Source organism: Ursus maritimus, unplaced genomic scaffold, assembly GCF_017311325.1.
Source record: "Ursus maritimus isolate PB19 unplaced genomic scaffold, ASM1731132v1 scaffold_27, whole genome shotgun sequence".
In the NCBI taxonomy this organism is placed as follows: Eukaryota; Metazoa; Chordata; class Mammalia; order Carnivora; family Ursidae; genus Ursus; species Ursus maritimus.
Window position 1 is genome coordinate 31,813,324 of NW_024425230.1, and position 23,109 is coordinate 31,836,432.

General features: G+C 36.1%; 1 protein-coding gene across 1 annotated transcript in view; it reads left to right on the forward strand.

The window, feature by feature from the left end:
- Positions 1-23,109, forward strand: part of MYO9A (myosin IXA) — a 281,871-nt gene that overhangs the window by 28,636 nt on the left and 230,126 nt on the right. Inside the window, exon 2 of the mRNA XM_040643036.1 lies at positions 10,249-11,159. Within this exon, the coding sequence (XP_040498970.1) occupies positions 10,320-11,159 (840 nt within the window). The 5' untranslated portion in view covers positions 10,249-10,319. The remainder of the gene's footprint in view (positions 1-10,248; positions 11,160-23,109) is intronic.

A 23,109-nucleotide genomic window follows, 5' to 3' on the forward strand; every position in this document is an offset into this window, starting at 1 on the left:
AAATTTTATTAGCGCACAGATGCAAAATATGGCATTAAAAATCTTTGGTTATTTCTTTTTATCTTTTTAACTGAACTTCTAATTTAAAGGAAACTCTGTATTCCCTGACTGTGTTTTCTTTCTTCACCACAGTTTTCCTCTATAATTAGTCTCTTCTAACTCAGTCCAGTGAATAACAGCATAAGCTGACCTATTCTGAACCACACCCTACCGACCACAGCAACTGTCTCACCGCATTGTTTCTCTCTGTTAGCATATACTTTTGAAATAACTACTTTGGGATAGGGAAAAAAAGTATTAAGTAATTTTCTTTATAACAGATAGAGCAATGTGTAATTGCTATATAAGTGCCAGTAATGTGCTTAATTCTTTATATGGATTGTTTAAATTATTTTATTCTCCCAATCAGTCATTTATCATAATCTTTTTATCTGCTGGATGCCATCTTTATCATAAGGTAAATTTTCATAAACTTTTTTTTTTTGCTCTTTAAGCCTTAATTTGCTACTTTGAAAGGTATTAGTTTGTTCCCTGTCTCAGATTTCCTATTCAACTCAAATGAAGTAATGCACATCAAACTTATTTTTGATGAAAACTAAAAATGGAAATTTTGAAGATTACTCAAAAGTCTAATATTTTTGTCCTTTTTTATATATGTATGCCTTTATATACAATTTTATATTTTAAGTTTTCTCATTTGACCATATATTGCATATCCCTTGCTATATTTCTGCATGCCTGGCATTGCAAGTATCCTTCACCATCCAGATCTGTTTTATCCAGTCTTCAGTTTGGATAATGAATTTGGATGTCAGGGAGTACTGCTCTGTTTGAATCTATTTGGTTCCCCAAGTTTGGAAAGCAAATAGCATGATTGTGAAGAAAGTATCTAAAAGTTTTATATTTGATTCCTGAGTTTAGACTGTGAAATTTTTAGATATCAGGAATTTGAATAACAAGGAATAACTAGATTGTCAAAGCGTATTGCACTGAAATGCTACCTATTGTAGTAGGTTCCTTTGCAGAGAACAGAAACACAACTCAGAGTGGCTCAGGATAAAAAGAATTGATTGTCACACTTAATGAGGAAGTTCAGTGGTAGAGTTTATTTGAGGCACAGCTAGATTCAGGGGCCCAAACAATGTTGGTAAGGCTTTGCTATATGTATTCATTCACTTTCTTTTACTGCATAGAGGCTTCTGTGCATTCAGGAAAGATGGCTGTGAACAGTTCTAGATTTACATCTTTCCAGATAACCAGCCAGTAGAAAAGAAAATGCTTCTTTCCTAATAGTTGCAGCAAAGTTCCAGTATGGAATTTCAGTGAACAACCTCTGTTGCCAGGGGGAATGGAATAAACTGATTAGCTGGGCCTGGGTCACAACTAATACTACCCTTCCCCCCTAACTGGGGGATGAGGTCAGTCCATTCAAACTGTGTCAAATGACAAGGGAGGTAGTTCTTCAAAGGCAAAAACAATACTATACTTTCACTGGAAAAAGGGCCAGGCTAAACTGGTTAGCTGTCCCTGTACCTGTGTTATAGTGTATTGTAATTTCTTCCATCACCTTTTCTTTAGTTGAAATACTACAAAATGTATTTTCTTTCAGCACTCAATTTGACTTATACTTGGTATTGACCTACTATAGGTAAAACTGGGCTCCTATTTATTATCTAGTAATGAAGATCAGCTAACATGCACTTTGGTCACATCTTACCTGTAAAGCTGTTTCTCAGACTTTTTTTTTTTTTAATTCTTGAAGAGAAAGAAATAGTGTTTTTTTACTTTCTGAGAGAGGCACCTGTCTGCCTTTGACCTAAATCTCATTTAGTCTTGCTTACCAAAGAACCTTGGCTCGTCAGATAGACCTTCATTTTCTTAAGTTTTCAGTTTTTGCTTCTCTACTTGATTCTATTTATAGCCATAAAGACTGCTCCCAAGCCCTCTAATAAATGATTCACTCATACCTTTTTTCTTTAATGATTTTATTTATTTATTTGAGAGAGAGAGGGAGAGAGATAAGAGGAAGAGAAAGAAGGAGAGCAAGTGGGTTAAAAAAAAGAGTTCCGGAGAGGGACACGCAGACTCTGTGCTGAGCTTGGTCGGAGCCTGATGCGGGGCTTGATCTCATGACCCTGAGATCATGACCTGAGCCAAAATCAGGAGTCAGACGCGCTTAACCGATTGAGCCACCCAGGTGCCTCTCACTCATACTTCTTTTTTTTCCTTTGTAGCAGATTTGACCATTGTCCACTAGTTAACTTACTTGCCAATCTAGCTTCTGCCACTCCTTCCTTAACCTCTTACTTCCTACTTTTCAGAGTCACCAATAATATCCAGAGACCTTTGTCTCAGGCTTAAACCTAGAATTACAATATTAAAGGGTTAAAAGGGACCTAAGAGATATTTAGCTCAGCTTTCTTTTTAAATTTTGCTTGGTGCAATTTTGATTATACCAATTTTTCTTTTGTCTAGAATTTACATGGGATACATGTTTTGTTTTTTTTTTTAACTTTCAGATCTTGTATCCAGATGTGTGTCTATTGAATACAGCATATAGTTGGATTTAAAAAAATCTGTTGGCAATCTTTGTCTTTTAACTGGAGCATTTACATTTAATATGGTTACTGATACTTGTAGTTTGCTTTCCATTTGTTTCATCTGTTCTGACTCTCTCTAGGACCCCCCTCCTTTCTTGCCTTCTTTTGAATTGATTATTTTTTAATCATTCCATCTTTTCCACACTGTTAATTGCGAAGTTATACTTTTTTCTGTTTTTTTAGTGGTTACCCTAGAATAGGGGGTCAGCAGCCTTTTCCTTTTAAGGACAAGCTAGTAAACATTTTTGGCTTTGTGAACCACATGGTCTCTGTCATTTTAGTGCAGAAGCTTCCATAGATAACAGGTAATGGTATAAATTACAGATAGAGAATTAGGAAAAGTCTTCCAGGTAGAAGAGCACTGGGTTGAGATCAGAAACTGGGAGTTTTTTTTTTTAAAGTGAGGTCTTGGAAAAGGGGCTTTGAGAGTGAGTCAGAAAAGGAGTGAGCCTATCAGGAAGATTACAAGAAAAATAATTGTCATGTGAGAGCAGTTTCAAGAATGAGAAGATGGCTGTCTTGGTCAAATGCTATAGTGTGGCATGTTAAGATGAGGATTCAGAAGAGGCCTTTGGATTTGGCAACTTTATGGTAATTAGTGACATTTTCAAAGAATATTGGCAGAGCTTGCTATGGGGGAAGAGTGGAAAATGGAATATAAACCATTGATTCTCAAATACTATTTTTTGGACAAGCAACAACAGAACTCCATAGATTTCCCAACCTCAGAACCATTATTGGGCTTAGAAATGTATATTTTTGAAACATTGCCCAGATGATTTTGATAAACACTAATGGCTTACCATCAGGATATATATGTGAGTGATATTTTGAGGCACCCCCTCTTTCCCAAACACAAAGCAATGATTGTTAAAGTAAAAAGAGAAAATGGGGCGCAAAAACGATAAGCATTTCTGTTTCAGAAAAGCAGTAGAGCACAAAGTAGTGAGTAGGGCTGTGGCTGGGACCCTGAAGGTAAAGCAGCTGAGGTTTGGGTTTCTTTGACGTAATGGGGAGGTGTTGAAATTGAGCTCATTGTTGGATACCATGGGGCAGGATGGATAGGGCTCTTCTGTTAAAAAAGATACTTCTGAGTTTAGTTCGAGGGGCTGCCCTATTGTACACCTTTAGAAATCAGATTATAGTTATGCAGTGCTTCTACTGGAGTAATGCAGGCCCATCCAGCTTGGCTGTAATCAGTATTGCTGCTGACTGCTGCCAGAAACCACAGTTTATATGAAGCCTTCTTATACCTAGGGATTCAGGGGAACACAAACAGCTTTTCAGCTAGGAACCTACCATCTCAGAGCATATCCTCAGTGTTAGTGCAGGACAGATCTGATTTGAGCAGACCAACTATAAGAAGAATATTTATGAGATAACTGGGAAAATTGAATCCTGACCAGTAATACTAAAAATTGTTAATTTTTAAAGGTGTGATTAATGGTATTGTGGTCATGTTAAAAAAAAATAAATAGTAGGTTCCCAGTAAATGTTTGTATGAAAAACAAAATTTCCATCAGAAAGTACACCTGTAAATTAAATTTACAAACAAATTAAGCCATCTAATGCTGAGAATATGAAATAAAATCCGAAGAGCAGTTTATTCTGGATGACATTAAAATACTAGTCTGAAAATATCAAATTTTATATTTAGTATTTTCAGGGAGATGAGTAATATCCCTTAAATTAAAACAGTTATGGCATAAGGCAGAAAAAAGATCAGGTGGCTATGAAAATGACAAAAACTCTGTAAGTGAAAGCTAGTGTAATTTAAAACAACAGCATAATGTTGATAAATGGGAAGTCAGTAGGATGTCTCTTTTCCAGTATCAATCTATGAAATCAGAGTAGTGTTGATCAAAATGTCAGAAGGTTTTTTCATAGTATGGACATGCTGATCTTAAAATTCTTATGGTAAAAAGTCAGAGTAACATTAAAGAAGAACAAATTTAAGTGATATGCCCTCCAGATATCAAAACTTACTATGGAGTTACAGTAATTAAGATAGGTTCAGGGATGGACAAAAAAACTAGTGGAAGAGAATACGGAACCCAGAACACATTGATATTTATATGGCATTTGCTACATGACAAAGGTGGCATTATAAATCAGAAGGGAGAGATTGGACTCTTGTGGTGGTGATTAAATTGTTAATCTGAATTGGAATGAAAACAATTAAGAGCCCTATGAAAATAAATTCTATATGGCTTAAGTATTAAAAGAGAAAAGAACAATTTAGAACAATTCCTCTCTTTTAGAAGAGAATAGAGGAAGATAACTTTCTGTCCTCAGGATGAAGAGGGATTTTTAGAAGCTATACCAGGAGATAATGCTATGTAGCTGTTGGAGCCAGACTGCCTGCTTCAGATCTCAACTTTATCACATTCTGGTTATGACTTTGGGCAAGTTATGTAATCTTTCTGTGTTTTCTCATTCGTAAAATGAGGATGATGGTAATGATTAAAAAACCCTCAGAGGAATGCCTGGGTGGCTTAATTGGTTAGGTGTTCAACTCTCTTTTTTTTTTTTTTTTTAATAATGATTTTTTATTATATTATGTTAGTCACCATACAGTACATCCCCGGTTTTCGATGTAAGGCTCGATGATTCATTAGTTGTGTATAACACCCAGTGAGGTGTTCAACTCTTGATTTTGGCTCAGGTCATGATCTTAGGGTTGTGGGATTGAGCCCCAAATCGGGCTCTGCACTGGGCGTGGAGGGCCTGCTTGAGATTCTCTCTCTCCTTCTCCCTCTGCCCCCCACCCCACTCGCTTGTGCGACCCTCTCTTGTGCATGTGGTCTCTCAAAAGAACAACAAAATAGCCCTCAGAGAGGAATTGTAAGAAATAAAATATGTGAAATGCTTAGAAAAATGACAAGTACAAATACTCAGAGCTAACTGTAGTTATTGTTACTGTAATTTACTAAAAAAGAAATCATAACCTGTAAAGGATTGATAAATTTGACTATTAAAAATAAAAACTCTGCAACAAAAGGTATTGTAAGCAAAATAGAAAGCTAAGGCACTGATTGGTAGGAGATATTTGTCACACATTTGACTGAAAATTGATTAATACCCAGGATATATGGAAAACTCATTCAAACCAATAAAAGGTAACTCAAAAAACAGAAATGAATAAGCAACATAGTCCAAATGACAAATGATAGGATAAGTGTTGCACTTGTCACACTAGTAATCAGGGAAATGCAAATTAAAGTAATGAGATACCTTTTTGCATTTAACGCTGGCAGAAACTCAAGTCTGAAGATACTAACTTATTGGTAAGGAGGCAGAGAAACATGAGCACTTTTCTACACTGGCTGCGACATAGTTGGTACAACTCCTTTTTGGAGAGTATTTTGTTAATACCTAGTAAAGTTGGAGATACTTAAAACCGGACAGTTCCACTTCTAGGTGTAAAGCCCAGCAGAGGCACAGGAAGAGACATATATGAGAACTGCAGCGTTGTTTTAATAGTTAATACTGGAAACATTCTTAGTGTTTGCTAGGACAGTAGATGATAAATTGTGGTATAATCATACAGTGGGATTTAAAAATTCTTAATTTTTTAGAGCAGTTTTATAGCAAATTTGAACAGGAGATCTAGACACCCTGTGTGTATGCCCCCACATATGCATAGCCTCCCCTATTAGCAACATCCCACCACCCCCACCCTGTGGTACCTTTGTTACAATTAATGAACCTGCATACAATGGCATATTATTTGGCAGTTAATGGACTTTTACGTGCATCAGCATATATAAACAAGAATGTGAGATGCAGACTATTAAGTATGATATGACACCATTTTTTAAAACTTAAAAAAGTGAAACAGCTGTAATTATGGAGACCCACAAATGTAATGAAAATATAGAAACGTGTATGGAAATAGTTTCAAGCTCAAGTTAGTGGTTATCTCTGCAGAGCAAAGGAAAGGGCTTTAACCGTATCTCTGATATTTTGTTTATAAACTGATCTGGAGTAATAACAGCAGTTTTCAAACTTGTTGAATTGGGTGGTAGATATATGACTGCTTTTTAAAAAAAAATTAGTTTCAGAGGTAGAATTTAATGATTCATTAGCTGCGTAGAACACCCAGTGCTCATTACATCAAATGCCCTCCTTAATGCCCATCACCCAATTACCCCATCCCCTCCACCCACCTGCCCTCCAGCAACCCTGTTTGTTTCCTAGAGTTCAGCATCTCTTACGGTTTGCCTCTCTCAATTTTCATCTTATTTTTCCTTTCCTTCCCCTTTGTTCATCTCTTTTGTTTCTTAAAATTCCACCTATGAGTGAAATCATATGGTATTTGTCTTTCTCTGACTGACTTATGTCACTTAACATGATACCCTCTAGTTCTGTCCACGTCATTGCAAATGGCAAGATTTCATCCTTTTTTTTTTTTTTTTTTTTGTTTAATTTGAGGGCATCTGGGTGGCTCAGTTGGTTAAGTGGCTGCCTTCAGCTCAGGTCATGATCTCAGGGTCCTGGGATCGAGTCCCACATTGGACTCCCTGCTGAGCAGTGAGGCTGCTTCTCCCTCTGCTTGTACGTGCACTCTCTCTTTCTCTCTGTCAAATAAGTAAATAAAATCTTAAAGAAAAAAAAAGATTATTTATTTGAGAGAGAGAGCATGAGCAGGAGGAGGGGCAGAGGGAGAGGAACAAGCAGACTCCCCACTGAGCAGAGAGCCTGACTTGGCCTGATCCCAGCACCCTGGGATCATGACCTGAGCCAAAGGCAGACACTTACCCTACTGAGACACCCAGGCGCCCAAGATTTCATTCTTTTTGATGTGTGAGTAATATTCCATTGTGTGTATGTGGCACATTCCATCTGTCATCTGTCGATGGACATCTGGGCTCTTTCCATATTTTGGCTATTGTGGGCATTGCTGCTGTAAACATTGGGGTGCATGTGCCCCTTCAAATCACTGTGCTTGTATCCTTTGGGTAAATACTTAGTAGTGCAATTGCTGGGTTGTAGGGTAGCTGTATTTTTAACCTCCATACTGTTTTCCAGAGTGGCTACACCAGTTCGCATTGCTACCAACAGTGCAAGAGGGTTCTGCTTTCTCTGCATCCTCACCAACATCTGTTGTTTCCTGAGTTAATTTTAGCCATTCTGACTGGTGTGAGATGGTATCTCATTGTGGTTTTGATTTATTTCCCTGATGCCAAGTGATGTTGAGCATTTTTTCCTGTGTATGACTACTTTTTATATGTTCCATAATATTCTGTCTTTGAAAGATCTTCTAGGAAAAAGGTAAGAAACAGTTTCTGCATTTGAGGACTTGGACAAATATGTAGTAATATGAGAGAGAAGTAACTGAAGGTATTTAAAAAAAATAACATGGTGTCTTCACGTTAAAGAATGAAATAAAGTAAAAAGGGGAAGAGTGATAACACGAGGATGGTTTTTTGATGGGGCAAGTTACTGATGGAGATGATAAGAAATAGGTTTTATTAGCCCTGGAGAGGATGTGGAATATATTTTCCGTAGACTGGAATGGAAAAGCAGAGATGAGATGAAAATAGGAATACATTTTGAGTTGGAAAAGGCACTATTTTCTCAGTGAGTTACCAAAGTTGAAATCATTCTCAAGGTGTTATATATGTGGGGTTTGAGAAGATTGGAAGGATATGCAGAATATTTGTAAGGAATGAAATAAGGTTAGCTAAAAAAAGTAGCCTTGAAGGAAAAGGGAAGATTGAATAAAATTTATAGTAGTATTTTGCTGTATAATTTTATCAGCTTTGTTCAGCAAGCCAGTGGCAGGATCTTATTGTTGCCTGCCTTACCTTGCCACTTATTAGAGGTTGTGAGTGAGAACCCAAAAGTCCTTGAAAATATATCTATTCTATAGCAGGTTTCTCTTATTATTCTCTTAGTTATAATTTCATCTAGTTTAGTTTTTCTGTTTATTTGATCTCATCATCTTACTGCTTTTTTTCAAGTTTTTATTTAAATTTCAGTTAACATACAGTGTAACATTAGTTTCAGGTGTAGATTTTAGTGATTCAGCACTTACATACAACACCCAGTGTTCATCACAAGTGCCCTCCTTAATTCCCATCATCTACATACCCCCCCCCCCCACCTCTGGTAACCCTCAGCTTGTTCTTCATAAGTAAGAGTCTACTTATTGGTTTGCCTCTCTTTTCCCGCCCTCCATCTTCGTTTGTTTTGTTTGTTAAATTCCACATGAGTGAAATCATACGGTATTTGTTTTTCTCTGACTGGCTTATTTCACCTAGCATAAGACTCTGTAGCTCTATCCATGTTGTTGTAAGTGGCAAGATTTCATTCTTCTTCTTTTTTTTTTTTTTTTTTTTTAGATTTACTTATTTATTTTAGAGAGTGTGCATGAGTAGAAGAGGGGCAGAGGGACATGGAGAGAATCTCAAGCAGACTTCCTGTTGATTGGGGAGCCGCACTCGGGGCTCGATCTCAGGACCCCGAGATCATGACCTGAGCCAAAATCAGGAGTCAGACACTTAACCAACTGAGCCACCCAGGTGCCCCAAGATTTCATTCTTGTTTATGGCTGAGTACTATTTCATTATACATATATATGTCTGTCTCTTTCTCTCTCTCTGTATATATACATATATGCACATACACACATACTACCTCTTCTTATCCATTTGTCAGTCAGTGAACATTTGGGCTCTTTCCATAATTTGGCTATTGTTGATAGTGCTCCTGTAAACATTGGGATGCATGTATCCCTTTGATTAGTATTTTTTTATCCTTTGGGTAAATGTCTAGTAGGGCTGGATCATAATGTAGTTCTATTTTTAACTTTCTGAGGAACTTCTTTACTGTTTTCCAGAGTGGCTGCTCCAGTTTTCATTCGCGTCAGTAGCATAACAGGGTTCCTCTTTGCATCCTCGCCAACACCTGTTGTTTGTGTTATTAATTTCATCTTACTGTTTTTAATTTCAGAAAAATTTGGCTTCATTGATGGCATTCTTGCTTGTTTTTGCTTTATCCATAAGAGCTTTGGGTGCAGGGTGATTAGGTTTTCATGATTATTCTGCCCATTTTAATTCAGCCTTTGCTGAGGCTCTTCAAATATAAAGAAAGAACTTGACTCCAATCTCAGGTACTTTAGAAACATTTGAGATAGTAGAGGACAAAAAAATTTTTATTTGTACTCTGGATTTTAAATTATTAGTATAATAAAACATGGAAGAAATCTTTGACAAGTTGCTGTTTTAGAAAGTATCCAGATTTGGGGTGCCTGGGTGGCACAGCGGTTAAGCGTCTGCCTTCGGCTCAGGGCGTGATCCCGGCTTTGTGGGATCGAGCCCCACATCAGGCTCCTCCGCTATGAGCCTGCTTCTTCCTCTCCCACTCCCCCTGCTTGCGTTCCCTCTCTCGCTGGCTGTCTCTATCTCTGTCAAATAAATAAAATCTTTAAAAAAAAAAAAAAGAAAGTATCCAGATTTGGGCAATAAAATGTAATATTATGTGGTCTTGATGAGACTGCTTTCAAGACTGTTTCTAGACTAAGAGTTAGGATTTTATGTTCTAAAAGATGTAATCAAATGATATAAGCCTTTCTTTCTTGAGCATCAGAAAGTGAAGATTGTGTAATATGATTTCTAAATGTTTCACACTTCTTATGTTACAGTTCTTTTGCCACGAAAATGGTTTGCACGGTCTTGAACACATACTATCCATGCTGATGGGACAGGGTCCAATATGAATATAAATGATGGAGGAAGACGACGCTTTGAAGATAATGAACATACATTACATATATATCCTGGGACAATTTCAGAAGGGACTATCTACTGTCCAATTCCTGCCAGAAAAAACTCCACAGCTGCTGAGGTGATTGACTCTCTTATAAACAGACTTCATCTTGACAAAACGAAATGTTATGTTCTTGCAGAAGTAAAGGAGTTTGGTGGAGAAGAATGGATACTCAATCCAACAGACTGTCCAGTTCAGCGAATGATGTTATGGCCCCGAATGGCTCTAGAAAATCGCCTGAGTGGAGAGGACTATCGCTTTCTTCTGAGAGAAAAAAACCTTGATGGATCAATCCATTATGGTAGCCTGCAGTCATGGCTACGGGTAACAGAAGAACGCCGCAGGATGGTGGAACGGGGTTTTCTCCCACAGCCTCAACAGAAAGACTTCGATGATTTATGTAGCTTACCTGATTTGAATGAGAAAACTCTTTTAGAAAACCTACGAAATCGCTTTAAGCATGAAAAAATTTATACCTATGTTGGCAGTATTCTAATAGTTATTAACCCATTCAAGTTTCTTCCTATTTATAATCCCAAATATGTCAAAATGTATGATAACCACCAATTGGGAAAACTGGAGCCCCACATTTATGCTGTGGCTGATGTAGCTTATCATGCCATGCTTCAGCGCAAGAAGAATCAGTGCATCGTAATTTCAGGGGAGAGTGGTTCTGGGAAGACTCAAAGCACAAACTTTCTTATTCACCACCTTACTGCTCTCAGTCAGAAGGGATTTGCCAGTGGAGTGGAACAAATTATTCTTGGAGCTGGACCAGTACTTGAGGTAAGTGTGTAGAAAATACTTCTGTTACTCTTATATGTTTATAAGATATAAACTGATATACACTGATATGTTTATCTTTGAAAAATAAAAAATAAAAATTTGGTAGATGTGGGAAAATGAAGCTTAGAAGTATAGACATCGGTTTTAGTCATCAAGGAAAGTTGGAAGATGGAAAGCAAAAAAGGCAATGTGGAAGTTTAAAAGGTGTGACAGTGGAAGTATATTTTTCAAAGGTGTTTTTGGGTTATAGTGATGAAGAAGATGATTGGAATCATGTATCCCCCTGTAAAGGGAAATAGCAGGGGCAGAACTCCTGTCTGTAATTAGGTTGGGGAGAATATTCTTATCAATATATTTGCATCCTTGTAACTTGAACATCTGTGCCTAGCATCGAATTCTAAGGGTTCAGTTTGGAAATGTAAAGAATATGGGAAAAAATTTAGTTCTATAATGTTTTAGAAGTAATATTACCAAAGGTAGAAAGAAAAGAAAATACACCATTTTTGTTTTAGAGATGAAAGGAAAAGGTAATATTACTTATTTTTTTTTGAAGATTTTATTTATTAGAGAGAGAGGGAGACTGCATGTATGAATGGGAGGAGGGGCAGAGGGAGAGGGGCAAGCAGAGCCCCCACTGAGTGGGGAGCCCAAAGTGGGGCTCAATCCCAGGACCCTGAGTTTATGACATGAGCTGAAGTCAGATGCTTACCCAACTGAGAAACCCAGGCGCCCCATATTACTTATTTTTTAAAAGGGATTTTGTGAGGTATAATTGCGATACACTAAACTGCACATATTGAAAATGTACAATTTGATAAAATTTGGCATGTATATATACTAATTAAACCACCACCACAGTCAAGGTACTGAATATATCCATTATCCCTGAAGTTTCCTCATATCTCTGTAATTACTCTCTCACCTTTTCCAGCTCAGTCATCTACAAGAAACCATTTACTTTGTCACTATAGATTAGTTTGTATTTTCTAGAAACTAATTTTTATATACATGGAATCATATATTATGTACTCTTTTATGTTTGACTTCTCTTGGTATAATTATTTCAGGATTCGTCCATGTTGTTGTATTTGTCAGTAATTCATTCCTTTTGCTAAGGTAGAATTCCACTGTCTGGGTATACCACACTTTGTTTATCCATTCACCTGTTAATGGATATTTAGGTTGTTGCTAGTTTTTGTCTATTACGCATAAAACTCTATATAAGTCTTTGTGTGGACATACACTTTCTTTTGGGTAAATACCTAGGAGTGGAAAGACTGGTCATATGATAGGGTATATACTTAACTTTTTAAGAAACTCCCAAATTTTTCCAAAGTGATTGTACCCACCATTTTATATTCTCACCCAGCAGTGTGGGTCAGTTCCAGTTACTCCACATCCTTGCTAACCCTTGATAGAGTCATTCCTTTAAATTTTAGCCACTCACATACATATATAGTGGTATCTCATTGAGGTTTTAATTTGCATTCTATAATGACTAATGCTATGTGAGCATATTTTCATGTGTTTATTTGCCCTCTACGTATCTTCTTTGGTGAGATGTTTGTCAAAATTTATTGCCCAACTTTTTTTTTTTTTTTTTTTTTACAGATTTTATTTATTTATTCGACAGAGATAGAGACAGCCAGCGAGAGAGGGAACACAAGCAGGGGGAGTGGGAGAGAAAGAAGCAGGCTCATAGCAGAAGAGCCTGATGTGGGGCTCGATCCCATAACGCCGGGATCACGCCCTGAGCCGAAGGCAGACGCTCAACCGCTGTGCCACCCAGGCGCCCCCCTATTGCCCAACTTTTTACTGGGTTTTCTTACTGTGTTTTGAAAGAACTTTTATACAAGTTCTTTATCACATATGTGCTTGCACACATTTTCTGTCAGATTTAACCACCTCTTTTTTTTTTTTTTGAATATGGTTGATAATATGTTATATTAGTTTCAGGTGTACAACTTAGTGATTCCACTCGTTTATAATATTATGCTGTGTTTACCATAAGTGTATCTACCATCTATCCTGATACATTGCTATTACAATATCATAAGTATATTCCTTATGCTGCGCCTTTTATTCCTGTGATTTATTCATTCTGTAAGTGGAAGCCTGTATCTATCACTCCCCTTCACCCATTAGGCCCAACCTCCCACCCCTACCCTTTTGGCAACTATCAGTTTGTTCTCTATTTATAGGTTTGATTCTGCTTTTTATTTGTTTCTTTTTTTTTCTTCCTAGATTCTTATGAGTGAAATCGTATGGTATATTTCTTTCTCAGTCTGACTTATTTCACTTAGCATAATATCCTCTAGGTCCATCCATGTTGTTTCAAATGACGTGAACTCAATCCCTTTGTATATACATTCCACATCTTCCTTGTCCATTCATCTGTTGATGAACACTTAGGTTTTTTCATATCTTGGCTATTGTAAATAATGCTGCAGTAAACATAGGAGTGCATATATCTCTTTGAATTCGTGTTTTCATTTTCTTTGGGTAAATACCCAGTAGTAGAATTATTGGATCATATGGTATTTCTATTTTTAATTTTTTGAGGAACCCCCATACTATTTTACATAGTGGCTGTACCAGTTTAAATTTCCATCAACAGTGTACAAGAGTTCCTTTTTCTCCACAGCCTTGCCAACACTTGTTATTTTTTGTGTTTTTGATTATGGCCATTCTAACAGATGTAAGGTAATATCTCATTGATTTGCAATTCCCTGATAATGAGTGATATAGATCATCTTTTCATGTGTCTGTTGGCCATCTGTATCTATTCAGGTCCTCTGCCCAATTTAATTGGATTATTTTTTTGGTGTTGTAGAATTTTTAAATATGTTTTAGATATTAACTCTTTTTAGATATATCATTTGCAAATATTTTCTCCCTCTCAGTAGGTGGCCGTTTTGTTTGTTGATGGTTTCCTTTGCTGTGTGAAAGTGTTTTTTTTTTTTTTTTTGTTAGTTTGTTTTTTTTGGTGTGGTCCCAATAGCTTGTTTTTGTTTTTGTTTCCTTTGCTTTATGAGACATATCTAGAAAAATGTTGCTTTGGCCAATGTCAGAGAAATTACTACTTGTGTTCTATTCTAGGATTTTTATGGTTTCAGGTTTCATATTTAGGTTTTAATCCAGTTTGAGTTTATTTTTGTGTTACAAGGCAGTCAGTTTCATTCTTTTGCATGTAGCTGTCCAGTTTTCCCAGCATCATTTATTGAAGAGACTGTCTCCTGTTACATATTCTTGCTTCCTTTGCCATTGATTAATTGACTGCATGAGTGTGAGTTTATTTTTGGGCTCTCTATTCTGTGCCATTGATCCTTGTGTCTCTTTTTGTGCCAGTACCATACTGTTTTGATTACTACAGCTTTGTAGTGTATGTTAAAATGTGAAATTGTGACACCTCCAGCTTTGTTTTTCTTCGTCAGGATTGTTCTTGCTATTCCAGGTACTTTCTGGTTCCATAGAAATTTTACTGTTATTCTAGTTTTTTAAAACAATGCTTTTGGGTATTTTGATAGGTATTGCATCGAAACTGTAGATTGCTTTGGGTAATATAGATGTTTTGACAATAGTAATTCTTTCAATCCATGAGCCTGGAATATCTTTCCATTTGTTTGTGTCATCTTCAGTTTCTTTGATCAGTATTTTATGGTTTCGGAGTACAGATCTCTGACTTTTTTGGTTAAGTTTATTCTTAGGTCTTTTCTTCTTTTTGGTGCAGTAGTAAATGGTATTGTTTTCTTAATTTCTCTGTCTGCTGCTTTGTTATTAGTGTATAGAAATGCTACCAATTTCTGGTTGTTAATTTTGTATCCTTCAACTTTACCGAATTCATTTATTACTTCTAGTTGCTTTTTGGTGTAGTCTTTAAGATTTTCTATGTATAGTATCATATCATCTGCAAATAGTGATAATTTAGCTGCTTCTTTACCGTCATGACATGGATACCTTTTTCTTGTCTTATTGCTGTGGCTGGGACTTCTAGTACTATGTTGAATAAAAGTAGCAAGTGTGGACATATTTGTCTTATTCCTGATCTTAGAGGAAAAGCTCTCAATTTTTCACCATTGAGTATGACCTGTGGGATTTTCATATATAGTCTCTATTATGTTGAGATATGTGCCCTCTAACCCCACTTTTTTGAGAGTTTGTATCATCAGTGGAATTTGAATTTTGTCAAATGGTTTTTCTGCACCTACTGATGATCATATGATTTTTATCCTTTGTTTTGTTGACGTGGTGTATCGCATTGATATGTGATTACTGAACCATTCTTACATCCCTGGAGCAAGTCTCACTTGATCATGGTGAATGATCTCTGTAATGTATTGTTGTATATGGTTTGGTAATATTTTGTTGAGGGTGTTTGCATCTATCTTCATCAGGGATACTGGCCTGTAGTTGTTTTGTGTGTGGGTGGTGTCTTTTTTTGGTTTAGGCATCAGGTTAATGCTGTCCTCATAAATGTATTTGGAAGCTTTCCTTCCCCTTGTATTTTTTGGGATAGTTTGATGAGAATACGTATTAATTCTTTTTAAAGTGTTCGGTAGAATTCACCTGTGGATCCATCTGGTCCTGGACTTTTATTTTTTGATTACTGATTCAGTTTTGTTACTTGTAGTGGGTCTGTTCAGATTTTCTATTTCTCCTGTTCAGTTTTGAAAGATTGTATGTTTCTGGGAATTTATAGATTTCTTCTAGGTTGTTCAGTTTGTTGCCATACTGTTTTTTGTAGAATTCTCTTACAATTCTTTTTATTTCTGTGGTGTCAGTTGTTACATCTCTTTCATTTCTGATATTATTTATTTGGGTCCTTTCTCTTTTTTTGATGGGTCTGGCTAAGGGTTTATCAATTTTGCTTACCTTTTCAAAGAACCAGCTCTTGGTTTCATTGATTTTTTTTTTCTGTTGCTTTTTTAAGTCTCTGTGTCATTCATTTGTACTCTGTTCTTTGTTATTTCCTTCCTTCTTCTCACCTTGGGCTTTGTTTTTTTTCTTTCTTTCTTTCTTTCTTTTTTCTAGTTCCTTTAGTTGTACATTTAGATTGTTTATTTGAGCTTTTTCTTGTTTCTTGAGGTAGGCCTGTATCGCTATATATTTCCTTCTTAGAACTGTTTTGGCTGTGTCTCAGTGATTTTGGACGGTTGTGTTTTCAGTTTGATTTAGATTTAACCCTTTCTTTTCTTTTCTTTTTTAAAGATTTTATTTATTTATTTGACAGGCAGTGAGAGAGGGAACACAAGCAGAGGGAGTAGGAGAGGGGGAAGCAGGCTTCCCGCCGAGCAGGGAGCCCAATGTGGGGCTCAATCCCACAACTCTGGGATCATGACCTGAGCTGAAGGCAGATGCTTAATGACTGAGCCACTCAGGCGCTCCAAGATTTAACTCTTTCTTAATATTACTTTTTGAAGAGCAGAATTTAAAATTTTTCACTCAGTTTTATTGAGATATATTTGACATACATCACTGTATTAATTTAAGGTGTACAACTGAATGATTTATATATGTATATATTGAGAAGTGATTACCGCAGTAAGTTTAGTTAACATCTATCACCTGACATAATTTCAGTTTTTTTTTTTTCTTGAGGTGAGAACTTTAAAGATTTACTCTCTTAGTAACTTTCAAATTTATGATGCAGTACTGGTAAGTATAGTCACCATGGTGTACATTACAGTCTCAGAACTTATTTATCTTACAACTAGAAATTTGTACCTTTTGACCACCTTCACCCATTCCCCACTCCCCTATCCTCCCTGGCAACCACCAGTCCTCTCTCATGAGTTTTGTTTTAGATTCCACATATAAATGAGATCATACAGTATTTGTCTTTGTCTAACTTATCTAACTTGTAATGCCCTCAAAGGTATTGTTGCAAATGGCAGGATTTTCTTATTTTTTTTTATGGCTGAATAATATTCCATCGTATATACATACAACATTTATCCATTCATTCATCAGTGGACACTCAGGTTGTTTTCATGTCTTCGCTGTTGTAAATAATGCTGCAGCGAACATGGGGGTGCAGATATCTCTTTGAGATAGTAATTTCATTTCCTTCGGATATATACCCAGAAGCGGAATTGCTGGATCATATGGTATTTCTATTTCTATTTTTATTTATTAATTTATTATTTATTTTTTTAGAGAAAGAGAGTGTGTGTGAGTGGGGGGGAGGGGCAAAGGGAGAAGGGGAGAGAGAGACTCTTAAGCAGGTTCCACACCCAGCATGGAGCATGATACACAACCTTGCGGTCATGACCTGAGTGAAAATCAAGAGTTGGATGCTTAACCTACTGAGCCACCCAGGCGTCCCTGGTATTTCTATTTTTAATTTTTTGAGGAACCACCATACTGTTTTTTTTTTTTTTTTTTAGAGTGTCTGCACCAGTTTACATTTCCATGACCAATATACACAGGTTACTTTTTCTCCCATGTCCTTGCCAACAGTTGTTACCTCTTGTCTCTTGGATAATAAGCATTCTAACAGGTATTAGGTGATATTTCATAGTGGTTTTGATTTGCATTTCCACAATGATGAGTGATGTTGAGCTCCTTTTCATACCTCTTTTCCATTTCTAGATCTTCTATACAAAAAAAATCTTTTTTTTTTCCTGCTATTGAGTTGTTTGGGTTCCTAATATATTTTGGATATAACCTCTTATCAGGTACATGATTTGCCAGTGTTTTCTCCCATTCAGTATGTTGCCTTTTCATTTTGTTGATGGTTACCTTTGCTGTACAGAAACTTTTGGGTTTGGTATAGTTCCACTTGTTTATATTTGCTTTTGTTGCCTTTGCTTTTAGTGTCATCCCCCAAAATCATCTCTAATACTGATGTCTTACCTTCTAGGGTTATTACGGTTTCAGGTCTTATGTTTAAGTCTTTAATCCATTTTGAGTTGATTTTTGTGTATGGTATAAGACAAGGACATGGTTTCAATCTTTTTCATGTGGCCGTCCAGTTTTCCCAGCACCATTTATTGAAGAGACTGTCCTTTCTCCATTGAATATTCTTGGCTTCTTTGTCCCAGATTAATTGACCATTTGTGTGTAGGTTTATTTCTGGGCTCTGTATTCTGTTGTTTGTTTTTTTAATCTATATATGTTTGCTTTTTTGACAGTACTCTACTGTTTTGATTATTATAGATTTTAATAAAATTTGAAATCAGAAAGTGTAATGCCTCTGGCTTTGTTGTTTTTCAGGATTGCTTTGGTTATTTGGGGTCTTCTGTGGTTCTATACAAATTTTAGAATGTCTTTTCTACTTCAGTGAATAATGCCATTGGAATTTGGATAGGAATTGCAGTGAATCTGTTGATTGCTTTGGGGTAGTGTGGACATTTTAACAATGTGAATTCTTCAATCTATGTGCACAGAATACCTTTTCATTTATTTGTGTCTTCTTCAGTATGTCATGAGTGTCTTATAGTTTTCATTGTACAGATCTTTCACCACCTTGGTGAAACTTCGTTCAGATTTAACCCTCTCTTAATAGTACCTTTTGAAGAGCAGAATTTTAAATTTTGATAAAGTCCAATTTAGCCATTTCTTTTCTCTTATGGATTGTGCTTTTGGTGTCATATTTAAGAAAACTGACTAACCCATGGTTACAAAGATGTTCTGTGTTTTGTTTTGTTTTTCATTAGTTTTATAGTTTCAGGTTTTGCATTCAGGTCTGTGATCCATTTTGAGTTTATTTTGTATATGGTATAAGGTATAGATCCAGTGTTTTCCTATGAATATCTACTTGTTTCAAGACTATTTTTGGTTGAAAGACTGTTTTTTCTTTAGTCTTTGTCAAGAAGTTTTTGTCCATATATATGTGGATTTATTTCTGCATTCTCTCTTCTGTTTTATTGATTCATTTGTCTTTATGATAGCGCTATACTATCATTATATAACTTTATAATAATTTTTGAAATTAGGTTGTATTAATCCTTCTTTTTCTTAATTGTTTGGATATTCTGTCCTTTGCATTTCCATATAAATTTTAGAACATGGGTCATCTGACCTATGAACAAGTTTATTTTCCCATTTATGAAGATCGTCTCTAATTTCTCTAAGTAGTATTTTGTTGTTTTTAATGTAAAGGACTTTAACATCTATAGTAAGTTATATTTGTCAGTATTTTTTTTTTAAAGATTTTATTTATTTATTTGACACAGAGAGAGAGCCAGTGAGAGAGGGGACACAAGCAGGGGGAGTGGGAGAGGAAGAAGCAGGCTCCCAGCGGAGGAGCCTGATGTGGGGCTCGATCCCATAACGCCGGGATCACGCCCTGAGCTGAAGGCAGATGCTTAACGACTGAGCTACCCAGGTGCCCCGTATTTGTCAGTATTTTTTGATGCTTTTATAAATGGTATTTAAAAGTTTTCAATTGTTAGTGCCTAATATATAGAGATATAGTTGATATTGGCACTTTGATCTTATATTCTACAAACTGACTAGATATAAATATTCTGACTTTTTAAAAGTTTTCATTGGATTTTCCACATAGGAAATCCTATTAGTGAATAAAAAGGCATTTTTTTCCCCCAATCTGGATTTTTTTTTTCTTGCAGATTTCACTGATTATGCCAGTATGAATATAAGTGGTGAAAGCAAATTCTTGTCCTGGGGGAAAACATTCAGCTTTAAACATTAAGTATGATGATAGCTGTTGGTTTTGTGTAGATGCTCTTTACTAGATTGAGGCCCATTCTCTTTTATTCCTACTTTGTTTAGAATTTTTATCAGGAATTGTTGGATTTTGCCAAATGCTCTTTCTGTGTCTATTTGAGATGGTCATATGGTTTACAAAGAATAGTTTGTTAATGTGGTGAATTATATCAATGGATTTTTGATTGGTAAACCATTTCAGCATTCCTGGGATAAACACCACTTGTCATGATTATTATCCTTTAATGTATTACTGGATTTGGTTTTCTTAAATTTTGTTTAAAATTTTTGATATGTTGTATTCTTTAATATTTTTTTCTTTTTTTTTTGGTATCAGGATAATTCTGCCCTCATGGGAATGAGTTGGGATGTCTTATATTTTTGGAAGAGTTTGTGTAGAACTTTTTTTTCCCCCTACTATCAGTGTTAGGATTGATATGAAACAATCTAGGCCTGTGGTTTTCTTTGCAGGAAGAGTTTTTTTTTAATTTATTATTTTATTTAAATTTTTAAAAATTTATTAGTTTCAGAGATAGAGTTTAGTGATTCATCAGTTGCATGTAACACCCAGTGCTCATTCCATTTATGTTCCCTCCTTAATGCCCATCCCCCACCTCCCTCCCCTCCAGCAGCCCTCAGTTTGTTTCCTAGAGTTCCGCATCTCTTATGGTTTGCCTCTTTCTCAATTTTCATCTTATTTTATCTTTCCTTCCCTTCCCCTATGTTCATTTGTTTTGTTTCTTAAATTCCACAAATGAGTGAAATCATAGGGTATTTGTCTTTCTCTGACTGACTTATTTCACTTAGCATGATACCCTCTAGTTCCATCCACATTGTTGCGGATGACAAGATTTCATTCTTTTTGGTGGTTGAGTAATAGTCCAGTGTGTGTGTGTAACATTTATTTATTTGAGAGAGAGAGAAAGAGCAGAGGGAGGGAGACACAGACTCCCTGCTGAACAGGGAGCCCAATGCAGAGCTAGATCCCAGGATGCTGGGATCATGACCTGAGCCAAAGGCAGATGCTTAAGCGACTGAGTCACCCAACGCCCCATATACCACATCATCTTTATCCATTCATCTGTTGATGGACATTTGGGCTCTTTCCATATTTTGGCTCTTGTGAGCATTGCTGCTATAAACATTGGGGTGCATGTGCCCTTTCGAATCACTGTTTGTATCCTTTGGGTAAATACCTAGTAGTGCAATAGCTGTGTCATAGGGTTGCTGTATTTTTAACTTCTTGAGGAACCTGCATACTGTTTTCCAGAGTGGCTACACCAGTTTGCATTGCTACCTTTCTTTGCATCCTCACCAACATCTCGTTTCCTGAGTTGTTAATTTTAGCCATTCTGACTGGTGTGAGAGTGGTATCTTGTGATTTTGATTTGTATTTCCCTGATGCCAAGTGACGTGGAGCATTTTTTCATGTGTCTGTTGGCCATTTGTATGTCTTCTTTGGAGAAATGTTTATTCATGTCTTCTTTCCATTTCTTGACTGGAGTTTTGTTTTGTTTTTTTTTTTTTGGATGTTGAGTTTGATAAGTTCTTTATAGATTTTGGATACTAATATTTTATCTGATAAGTTTGCAGGAAAGTTTTAAACAAAGTTTCAATTTTTAAAGGAGATATAGAACTACTTTGAACTTGTCTGTGACTTTGAATCTGAAGTATGTCTCTTGGCGAAAGCATGGAATTGGATCATTAAAAATAGAAAAAAAATCCATTCTGCCAGTTATCTATCTTTTGACTGGAATGTTTGATCCGTTTACAGTTAATATAATTACTCATAATGTAGGATTTATGCCTGCACATTTTTATTATTTTTTTTCCTTTCCTGAGAGTGAGTGCATGAGTTGGGGTGAGGGGCAAAGGGAGAGAGAGAGAGGGAATCTTATGCAGGCTTCCCCCGGCATAGAGCCTGATGTAGGGCTTGATCTCACAACCCTGAAGTTGTGACTTGAGCCGATATCAAGAGTCAGACGCTTTAAGCGTCTGGGTCATCCAGGCGCCCCTGCCATTTGTTTTTTTAATATGCTTTTTTATGTCCTGTATTTTTCTATTACTACTTTCTGTTAGGTTAAGGAAATGTTATCTAGTGTACCATTTTAATTTTGTTGTCTCTCTCTTGGGTTTTTTGGTTATTTTTTTTAGTGGTATTCCTGAGCATTCCAGTTAACATAACAATTCAGTTTGGATTACTACCAATTTAATTTCAGTAATATGTAAAAACTTTCTTCTGTATAGCTCTGTTCCTTTCCCCCTCTTTTGTGCTTTATTTTCATATAAATTACGTTTTTCTACATTGTATATCCATACACACAGATTTATATTTATTGTTTTATGGAATTGTCTTTCAGGTCAGGTAGAAGGAAAAAAGTTACAAACAAAATATTTATACTCTGTTTTGTATTTATATTACATTTACTTTTGCTTGTGGTCTTTATTTCTTCATATAGATTTGCTTTGTTATCAAGTGTCTCTTCATTTCAGCTTGAATTACTTCATTTAGTATTTTTTGTAAGGCCCATCTGCTGAATGTATTCTTTCAGTTTTTGTTTATTTAAATGTCTTAATTTCTCCTTTAATTTTGAAAGATAGTTTTACTGGACACAGATTTCTTGGTTGACAGGCTTTTCTCAGCAATTTGAATATATTTACTCCACTGTCGTTAATTCTTAATGTTTTACTTGGAGAAATTAGGTGTTAGGCTTATTGAGGAACCTTTATATGGTAGTTGCTTCATCTCTTTCACTGCTTATAAGAACTATTCTTTTTTTTTTTTTTTTAAGACTTTATTTATTTGAGAGAGACAAAGAACACAAGTGGGGGAAGAGGCAGATGGAGAGTGAGAGGCAGACTCTCTGCTGAGGAGGGAGCCCAATGCAGGGCTCCATCTCAGGACCCTGGGACCATATAAGAACTATTCTTTGTCTTTCAGCAATTTGATCATTATTTGTCTAGGTGCAGAGCTTTTTTAGTTTTTCATGCTTGGAGTTTGTGAAGGTTGTTGGATCTGTAGATTAGTGTTTTTCATGAAATTTGGGCAGTATTGGGCCTTTCATTGTTGAAATATTCATTTTGTGTTTTCTACTGTATCTGCTTGCTTATGTCTCTACTTGAGCTCCTCCAGTGAATTTTTCATTTTAGTTAGTGTACTTTTCAATACTGGAATTTTTATAATTTCTACCCCTTCACTGATATTCTCTGCTGTTAAGGCATCCTTTTCGTATTTTCCTTTAGTTGTTTGAAAATATTTAAAATAGCTGGTACAAAGTTT